Raw genomic sequence first — 11,221 nt, forward strand, 5'->3', positions numbered from 1 at the left:
TTTTGGTAGTGACGTTGGGTTTTATGGAGTTGTAGAGAAACTCTATTTGGGAATGCCAGGAATCAACACTATGATCTTCAATGGATGTACAATATTAGTTTATTATATAGCATTAAATAAAATACGTTTTTTAAAATTATGTATACATATTATTATTAATTTATGAATTGTGAATTTTAATAATAATAATTCCATACAAAAATATAGATAGCCAATAGGTGGTTTTGTTAAAATTGAATGAATAGTTCATACTAATAGTACGTTTATATGTAATGCATATTATAAATAAACTATGTTTAAGCTAGAACAGTCATATATTAAACAGATTTCGTATTAATTACTATTTACAAATTATCCGAGTCAAAACCAAGTAGGTAGTTATTTTAAATACATTAACTACCATTGATTGGTAACTGTTTTACTAACTGGATCTTATAAATTATTGTTATGATTGCGCGTTTCTTTATTTTTAGGTTTAATACATCTACGTAATTTTTAGTTCATAGTTGTTTGATAATAATTACAAAATATTAAACTATACTTGATTTGAATTGTTTCTATGTAGTTTTCGGTATTATATTTATATTAATAATATTTGTTACGTAAATTGCATAAAATGTAATATTATGCTTTTTGTGAATTCATTTATTTGAGTGCAGCTCAATTCAATAATAAAAAAAATATATTTTAAATATAAACAGTTACAATAATTATATAATTACAAAATTATTTTATGGAAGATTGTTTGAATGGTTAAATATTTTGGAGTGAAAATTATTCGTTTTAAATGCGTTTTTAAAATACCTAAATTGGTAGATATGTACCTAGCTATTACAAATTAAACATGAATATATTATATTTTTCTAGGTTAGGTCATCAATAAAATACTTTTAGAACTAGAGTAGGTACATTATCATAGTTATTGATTAGGTACTTAATAAAATTAATACTTAAAAAATTAAACATAATATGCAACCAAATAAAGTGCCGTTGTAAAGTACTTTAAATCAATTTTTAACATGATAGACATGAATTAAAATTTTAATAAATAACTATAATATGTCTTGTACCTTTAATTTCCTTTTTTAGAAACCAATTAAATCGTACCTAACCTATCAGTACCTATCTTATAATATTATATATTGTGTTTTTATTTTTTTTATCGTTCTTAAGGGGAATGGTTGAGTCAAAGACCGCTCTTAATAAAGAGAAAATGGCATTTGTGAAGTTAGGTACTTCAAATTTGAGGGTTAAAATCCAATGCGTGTAATTGAAAATGTTCATCTTGAGTCTTGACTCGCAAAAATAAAAAACAATAACATTTTTTACAAAAAGCGTTAACATTTTTTACATCAACGTCAAAGTTGTAATTTCTTAGTATTAGGAGTCTACTATTTCAAGGCATTAATTGATATTGTTCTATTATGTTATAAAACGCATTCGAATAAGAATTTAACTTAGATTAAATTCTAATTTGTTTTCCATCAAAACCCAATAGTCACTACTTATTAATGATTTTGTATTACATAACGATGACGATTGACGAAGATAAGTTTGTAATATATAAGCACCTATAATATGATAAATATAATATTTATGTTTTATATAATATTAACCTTGAAATATTCTGCATGGCTCAAATATATATATTTTAGAGTATATAAAATCTATGCACATTATATCATAAATAATTATAAGCTCTTTAATGTTGTGTTTTTTTCTCACAGCTTAAAATTCCATCTAAAGCTGCATTCAAATTGAGACCACGTGATGTTATTGTGAATTTGAAAAAAAAACACATTTTCGTTGGTATAAAGGGACAGCCACCCATATTGGACGATGAATTACAGCATGAAATTAAACTTGAAGAAACCACGTGGCTACTTGAAGACGGAAAAACATTCCTTATTAATATTGAAAAGGTAAAAAAAAAATAATATATTATTATTATACTTTTTATTGAATTATTAAAGTGCCTCCTATAACGAATTTAACTTGCTACACAAAGAATATTAGAAATTGTTTATTTCTAATCCATTATTGTAGTGTGTGATATTCTCGTTTTTCGTTTTTATCCCACGATTATTATAAAAGTACGGGGAATTTTTACTTTAGATCCCCATAGTACCAACTAGATCCAATTTGCTAACAGAAACCAAAAATCACGCTTGAAGTAAAAAATTGTAGCATTTTTTCTACTATAAAATTGTTTCATGATTTAACAAAAAACACCATTATAACCCTTAATACATTCATTAACTAACTCAGATTAACCTAAATAACTTACCCCTCCCCAGGAATGTGTACGATTTTAATCCTCATTTTTTTTATTTAATAAATATTTAAACACATACTATTTTATTTTGAGTTATTATAGTTATTATAAATTAATTTGTATTGCTTTTTAAATGTGAATAAATATTGTGTTTTCTGTTTAATATCTTATAATAGCAATAAAATATAATATGTATCTATATATTTTAATAGAAGAGTCTCCGATATTTGGAGTTAATAGTTAGACTTGTATTGTACTACATTAGATTTTTCACATTTTTTTAAACTTAAAAAAAAAATTTTTTCTTGGTTTCGAATTACATTTTGATCTCTTGTGAGAGAGAACCTTCATACGTCTATACTTAAATATTTTCTTTATCTCGCTTTGATTTAACGAAATGTCAAGTGCAACCGTAATTTTTTATCAAGTTTAGTTCATAGTTGTTTTTTGATTGTGATAATTTATTATTACTTTCAAATTGGGAGGACGTGATAGTGTGATACCTATAGCTTTTGTTGTCTCCGTCGTACAAGTGTGTAACATAGCAAACTTTACGTTCAGCTGAACACGTGTAGCTGCGTTAAACTAAAAATTAGAGTGAATTGACCTCTTATAAAATCTAAAGGTAAGATTATTATATCTAGGCAATCTTATGGGCTTTTCATTATATTTTAATTTTAAAGCGAGTTATGAGTATTTTAAGATGTTCCAACAATTAACAATTTTAAAATACTCATAACTCGCTTTAAAATAAAAATATAATTAAAATTCCCTGAGTTTGTCTAGACTCTAGATAATAATCTTACCTTTAGACCATTAGATATATCAATTTCCAAATAAGAGGTCATGTAGAATAATTATTACCGTTTGTTTGTGGTGCTGATTGTCTTTTAAAATTTATGCTTCTGATCGTATAATGAAAGATATACCTACATTTATTTGATGTGGTAAAAATATCTTCGTTTCTTTCAGTACAATATATAGGTTGCTAATTAAACTGAGATAGCACTTAAAAGTCGACCCAGATTTAAGTAAATTGTAATAAACCACTAGTTATTAATGAAATTAAATATATTAAGCCAACTACATATCTCTTATAATCGGATATCTCACTTTAATGGTAGAAATGTCCAATTTTTAATTCCAAAGACTTTAAATTTGAATGGGATCTTTATAATATTTTATTCTATATTTAAATGGGGAATTTATATTCTAAGTAGCTCGGAATCAGCATTCCATAATCTTAATATTATGGGTTACGCCTCTAAAAAAGTTTAGGTTTAAACATTTTATACATCTCTGCAGTAAAATGTAATTATAAATTTCTATTATAGTTTATACAATTATATTATAGTTATCAAATTCATATTAAGCAAAAATGTATTTCTCAATATATTCCTGGGTTGATTTGATATATTCGTACGTTTCTAGTTCCAGTTAAAAAATAGTTAACATGTAACAACATATAACAAGTGGTTTAAAATATTAATTTCTTAATTTCTTATAAACTGCGTTATTATTTATAATGTATTACCTATGTATATAACTTAATATTATGCATTTTAATTTTTAAATTTAAAAGGATATTTTATTAATGTAATGTTTCTGACAAATTAATTTCGTATTTACTCTTTAATGATGAACAAAACTACCTAATAAATACAAATTAATATATCTTATTAAATTAAAATAATAATTAAACAACTACCTATTACATTTTCAAACGTCATATTTGTATAAAGTTTAAAATATGAATTGAACAATTATTGCCCTATAAATTGAATGGTAAAGTTATTAAAAATATAGGACCGTCTATTTCATGACTTAAATCTATAGGTATGTAAGGATATTAAATAAATATACAGGATGTAACGCAGGAAGACCTGAGAAAAAAAATAATGTTACTTATAAACGTATGACAAAAATTGTTAAAATTATATAAGTAAATAATTTAAGAAATATACTCATTTCAGCAAATTCCCAAAAATAAAACTTTTAAAAAAGTTATTACGTTCCAAAATTAATTTAATCAAAAAAATATTGATATTTAAAAAAATTCTAAAAAATAAACTACTTGACTTAGATAAATGTTTTGCCGTCAAAACTGTTAAAACTTTATAATCAGATTCACAAATTGGATATTTTGAATTTATCCAAAAAAAAAAAATGCAATCAAATTTTTTATTTTTTATTTTCAGTACTTATTAAAAACTATTTATGTTATACATTATATTAATATTTTATATTGATACTATTTGAATTTTATTCGTGTACCTATCGTTAAAATGTTTAATATATATATTATACATATGAATATATATATGTATATATTATACATATGAATATATATATATTATACATACGATGCTTGAGATAAATAACAATTTGGAATATTTAATTTTTTGCACAGAACTTGCACAAAACATGAGAATGGCTGCGCGTCGCTGTAACCTTATAAGTTATAATAGCCGTTGTAGTTTAATCGTTTTTTTTCATTGTGGCATCACTACAAGGGGTCCGAATTGCTTGCACATTGCTTGACCCCCATGTAACATCGTTTATTAACACAATAATGTGTACACGTTGGTGACCCTTAAAGAGCCGGAGACTACTTTCCTTGTACTAGTATGTTTGCTTAGAATCTAGGCTCCGTTAGGGTGCACAATTTGAGAGTATTTGACTGAACCGAAAAAGGTTGCCGTTAACTTTGCGCCTGGCTACGCCACCGCTAGAGGCTCGACGATGGCCACTTTTGCCTAAGTTGATACATGCGAGGTGCGTCTTTGCACATGAGCGTAAACACGTAAATATTAGTGTGCAAAATGCCAGCTTGGGCGGCCACAATCTATCGTCTCCAAATGTTAGATCGCCGTGTACATATAGTATTTATACAGCCGCACTACTAGCTAGGGGGAGACTGCGCTCGCCATATATAATAAAAGATGTGGATAGGACATAACAGTCTTATCAGCGGTAATCAAGTGGTCCAATTGAGGCCAAATAAGTATACATATTATATCGAGTATCGACTATAAAATATAAAAGAGCCTCAATTATTGCCTTCCCCTTCAGGACCACGGCTTCAAATATATTTAACACGATCGTGGCCAATCCATATCTTAATTATGCAGGGCTCTCGCACAGCAGCTGTTCTCCGTTATCACTGATATGCGAGCACACGGCCATCGCTTGTCTTTTAGTGATCTAATCATAAGTCATAAAAAAACTTATATTCAGTGTTGTAGTCATATTTAAATTTTTTGGGAATAATGGGATATCAAAGGACTTAGTACTTTTCTACTCAGGACTAAGTAGAAAAGTAACAAAAAGTTTCGATACAAATTTTGTAATCAAAAAATGACAGTACAGAAACTCTAATACAGTAATATACGCCTATCTAATTATATTGTACTATAAAGATCAAAATATCTAAGTTAGCGTTTTTGTAGTATAACTATTTATTAATTTACCTATAACTAGTATAACGTACATAGTATATTGTACTCGACTTTTGATCGTAATTTTGTGTTAAAAATAATATTTTATAATACAGTATATTAATAAGTATAATATAGTATACAGTATAATATAGTATATTATTATACCAATATTGCAGTAAAATGGACGTTTATAAATGTATTATTTTTTATAGAAAACGAAATGGATTATGTTTTATTAATATAGTGTTTATTTATCTTAGAAACTAGTAATTTTTTTTATGAATATTTTTTCTTTATAATATATTTTAACACTTCTATAATGTTTTTATCTATTGATTCGTAAAATGTGTATATACAATGTATTAATTTAAAATTAATGTAAAAATGGTGCTTAATCTGTCATAATGATTAAAAATTAAGTACCTATATTTTTTTTATGAATCGTAATGACGTGATATTGCAGTAATAACAAGTTTTGATTTTTAAAATATCTATTACATTTTAACTAAGAATTTATTGATTGTAAAATCTGATGTTTTTTTAGAATTTATTTACCTGTTTCAATTTGTTTTTTTAATTTAGTTTTATTTGCTAACATTTTATTTGATACAATTTGAGGACACCGATAGTATATCATATACTTTTATCTACTTGTCATTTAAGAAATCGTTCTGAATAGTTTCCTTCAGTTAAAGCCAAACGTTTTAACGAATTAAATTAAAGGGTTTCTGTTAAGACTAATAATTGTTATCCTCCCAAGGTACTTCTGTACTACAATTAGTACAATGTATGCCAGTTGATTATTATTTCAGTATTTTATTTATTATGTGAAATAATTTCAAAAAATATCAATTAATCTATTTAATTAAATCGAAAATGTACAATATCGATACTTTAGTTTTCTCAGTTACCTTGACTACTTGTTTCTATTTTTAAATATTTAATACTTACCATTTTTTGGTTATTTGGGAGTAAAATTTATTGAAGAAGTTCCGTGTCCGTTTCGTGAAAATGTAAAAAATTAAATTTTTTTTCATACTGCATGGGCTTATAATACTATGCGTTTGGAAATTAAAATATCAGTTTCTTTATATTAATCGGCGATTTATGAAAATATTGATAACCTATTCATTCATATGTTCAATAATTGTATAAACTTGAGAAATTCGTTAAGAAACCACGCAAATAAATAAAATACATTAATAATTTAATTACACAATAATAATATTAAGTAATACTTTTACTGAAATGAATTCTTATTCACGTGCGTCGCATATTATGCAACTTTATCTAAACATACATAAATTCTACTGAAGTACTTAGATTTATTTTATTATAGTAAAAAATTATAAAATATAATATTATTTACAATGTAAATGTTAGACTATTATAATATTTTATTAATAGCAACAGATCAAATAAAAATAACAAATATAATACTCATGTTTTCTTTTGTAGTTGGTATTATAATAAAACTTGCGAATTCACCCAGTTTAATTGGTGCGTGGTTTATTTTATTACAACTACATTATAGAGTAAAACAGTCATTACAATTTTGTACACGTATCTCACGTAGTCGCTTAAATTTAAACGATTTATAAAGTCATAAACGATATTATCACCCTTGATATTGTTTTGGAATCAGAAAAAGTACGGGACATCTTACACAGACTATAATATAAGCACTGGATCTTCGTTTTGGAGGCCTTTTTTTAGTACAAGCCAACGGATAATTGATGCATTATTATTATATATATTTAAACCATTGCAAAAACGATCTGAGCGAAATTCAGTTTATTAAATATTATTTTTAAATTGCAATTGCACATAAACTATTTTCGAATATAGGTACTAAATATACTGAACAGTGGACATAGTATATGTATATAGTTATGATGTAACCTTGTACTTTAACATAGTCTCAAACCTACAAATTGCATTACATTTGTATTTATAAATCTATAATTTATCAAGTCATCAATTTAGGTATTATAGATTTTGTTAGAACAATTTTTTCTCAAAATTCTATATTATGCCTTCGGTTTTGATTAGAACAATAAGCTCTTAAGCTGTTAGAGAGAAAAAGCCTCCAAGCGAAGGTACTTCAACGTGAATACATTTGTTAAAATATGATACCTAGTTATTATATATTTTTTTTTTGTCATTTCATCTAAAATTTAAATTGTACTACTTAACAAACATGTTTTAATCCGTGAAATTTAATGTATTGTCTAGTTTAAACCTTATTAGATCATATTATGTGGCATGTAGCCACAGCGTATTATTTTGTTGCCGATATTAGCGAAGAGTCTCCGAATAAGGCGGTCGATGTGCGCACACGTGATACAACTCCTATTTTTTCTTTATAGCATAATTATCTATAGGTTACTATAACAGAATTATTCTAAATCTTAATTCGTGGTTAATTATATAATTATAATAAACAACATACAATTTTTTCAATACAATATTATAAATTATAATTAAAACATAATATGGTGATTTGATAAAAAAAATATCTGTGGATAAATATGCAAGAAGTATTGAGTCGCGCATGTGCATATCGAACACCTAATCGGTGACTTGTCGCTCATATATTATAAATTATAATATATCGGCAAACATTTTTCGTATTTATTTAATGCGCTGTGGTATTAAATCATCCATAGTATATTATCTAAATTATACTTCAGTGGTCTAAAAAATAAAATAATAATTATATTGTCTAAGCTAATTTTAAATTCCAAGAGAAGCAAATTCGCTAAGTAGTGAAGGTTTTTTTTTTAAAAAAGATTAGTCTGTCATCAGTCATCACATCTGGAGCATAAAAATGCTTGGATTTTCAAAATTGTGGGTGGTTCCTGGTAGTAAATTAGATCTAGTTAGTTCTTTGTGTCAAAAGAAAACCATTCACAGTACTTTTCTTAATAATTAGGAAAAATAAAACAAAAATTAAGGAAAAACGGAATTTTTATTTTAACCTTTAACCAATTTTTATTAAATCGGTTTTCTTATGGATCTTTATGAACTATTTATAGACCATTTACATTTTTAGATTTTGGTTTATTTTTTTTTCCACAAATGTAGAAAGTAAAAAATATTTTCAGTCAAAAAGTTTAAAAATTTAATACAAGGTTCCTCGTAAATTGTTTATACAGGGATCAAAAAAAAAGTTGAGCATAAATCTACAACAATTTGTTGCAGTAATTCGTCAAAGTCAATAAACTGTGCAAAATGAAAAACCATTTTAATTATCTTGTAATTCAAAATTCGTGGGGACATTTTACGTATGTTATTATATTTTACTAGCTGCCCGACCTTCCTTCGGAAGAAATTATTTTTTTATAATTTAATTTTAAAAAATATGACCATTTTTTTGGCTATACAAATAATATAATATAATTACATATTGTAGTTATTGTTATTGCTAATTTCTGAAAATTATATATCCTACGTTTTGAATTCAACCACTGGAGTGGTAAATGTTATTATTTTTATTATATAATAGAGATAAGGTAGAAAAAAATGTAACAATCAATTATTTGTTCAATGAATAATATATATTTCAAATGTAAAAATGCAAGTGCGAACAAATAAATAAATAATTAATAATAATAAATAAACAAACAAACCGGTTTCCTTCGTCTCCAAAATCAAGTTAGATTCTTATATATATATATATATATATAGACTATACCTGTGATATATTCGAAATATCAAAATATTTAGATTAGTTTTAAGCTATGCAGCTATTGTCTATTTATAGTTTATTCCGTATTACTGTATTATTAAAATTACTATATATAAGCAGTATGAATATACTACTTATTAGTATCATAGGCTGACAGACTGTTTCCGCTCAGGGTCATTTTCGTATACAATGATTTATTAATTACCTATCATTAAATTCAAATTTAACACATAAATTACAGTGACTTACTCAATGACGAAGTATACTCGACTCCTACATTAAAGCAGAGCAATTACCTATACCTGCCCACTTTTTTGGGGGAGGGGAGCATAAAACTGCAAGCATTTGATTTCAATGTGTTTTAGGTGAATAAAATGGAATGGTGGTCGAAACTGGTGCTTTCAGATACCGATATATCTACCAAAAAGATCAATCCAGAACCTTCCAAACTTTCCGACCTAGAGGGCGAAACTAGGTCCATGGTGGAGAAAATGATGTACGACCAGCAACAAAAGAATATGGGATTACCTACGTCAGACGAGCAGAAAAAACAGAACGTTCTTCAAAAGTGAGTTTATTTTATGTTTTTACTTTCGTTGTTTTAACTGTTAATATTTTTACAGGTTTATGGAACAACATCCCGAGATGGACTTTTCCAAGTGTAAATTCAATTAAACCCGCTCAAAACCAAGAAAATAAAAATAAATATATAAAGAAAAGCATTAAATGAAAATTGAAATAATAAAAATAATGTTATCACTTACAGTTTCTTTAGATGAATTCAAAAGTTTTTGGATTAAAATAAAAGTATTGTAAATTTGATTGTGGTTTTGTTTTTCAACTGAATTGTACAAAATTGTGCTACCTGATTGCATTATATTATTATATATTATTAATCAATAAAGTAAAAACCAAATTATTGTACGCATTTTATAATTTTACTCGTAAGTTGTAATATGTAAATGCTATGAGTGTACGAGGCTTTGGATTGAAATTTACCGCTAATTTCAGTTCGATAGTACATGGTATTTCAGTGTTTATGCATTACGGGCTACGACTTGAGTTCTGATGCTTAAGAAATAAACGTACCTACCCATGATCGGGCATGGTTAATGTCAATGTGACGGGACTCTGGGGACTAAAAGCTTAATTTGTTTGGAAATTACACAGCTGCGGAGTTCTATATAATAGAAGGAATTTATTTGGTCAAATTATATCAACGCTAATGAACACATTTATCAATGATTGCGTAAAATGATTGACCAAGTGATCTACGAATTTGAATTACAGCCAACGCTGCGCTATGGGAATAAATTAGATATGCACGTAGATGGATCGAGTCGGATAAATATGGAAATTGCGTAGAATTAGGTATTCATTATCGAGATAAATATCCTAAACGCTTAACTTAACGAAATCTCGACATTCCACAAGGTTGAACTTAAATCGTTTTACTATTTAATAACATTGATTATCAATTAGATACCATATATTATTTATTGTCAATGATAATAGTCGGTTCTTGCAGCATTTCGCTAATCCCATATTCTGATCACGAACAACGACCATATCCATAAAGATTATGATATTCTTTAAAATGTAAACCGTAGACGCCTAGAGATCGTGCGAATTGTCTTTTTATTCAAAAAACGAAACGTGTTTTAATTTGTTTTACAGGGGAATATTGTACATTCAATAAAATCATAAAAATAAAAAAATACCCACGGAGATGATCTCAATAAAATAATATTTTACATCGTTTTTGACAGCTACAGACGAAATTATATTCGAATGATAACGAAACGTGTTTATTAA

General features: G+C 26.5%; 1 protein-coding gene across 1 annotated transcript in view; it reads left to right on the forward strand.

The window, feature by feature from the left end:
- The window catches only part of LOC100165432 (nuclear migration protein nudC), a 32,768-nt gene extending 22,442 nt beyond the window's left edge, over window positions 1-10,326 (forward strand). Inside the window, exons 5-7 of the mRNA XM_001945059.5 lie at window positions 1,728-1,922; window positions 9,772-9,974; window positions 10,030-10,326. Coding sequence (XP_001945094.1) covers window positions 1,728-1,922; window positions 9,772-9,974; window positions 10,030-10,081 — 450 coding nt within the window. The 3' untranslated portion in view covers window positions 10,082-10,326. The remainder of the gene's footprint in view (window positions 1-1,727; window positions 1,923-9,771; window positions 9,975-10,029) is intronic.
- The last annotated feature ends 895 nt before the right edge of the window (window positions 10,327-11,221 follow it).

The sequence above is a fragment of the Acyrthosiphon pisum genome, chromosome A1, assembly GCF_005508785.2.
Source record: "Acyrthosiphon pisum isolate AL4f chromosome A1, pea_aphid_22Mar2018_4r6ur, whole genome shotgun sequence".
Taxonomy (NCBI): domain Eukaryota; kingdom Metazoa; phylum Arthropoda; class Insecta; order Hemiptera; family Aphididae; genus Acyrthosiphon; species Acyrthosiphon pisum.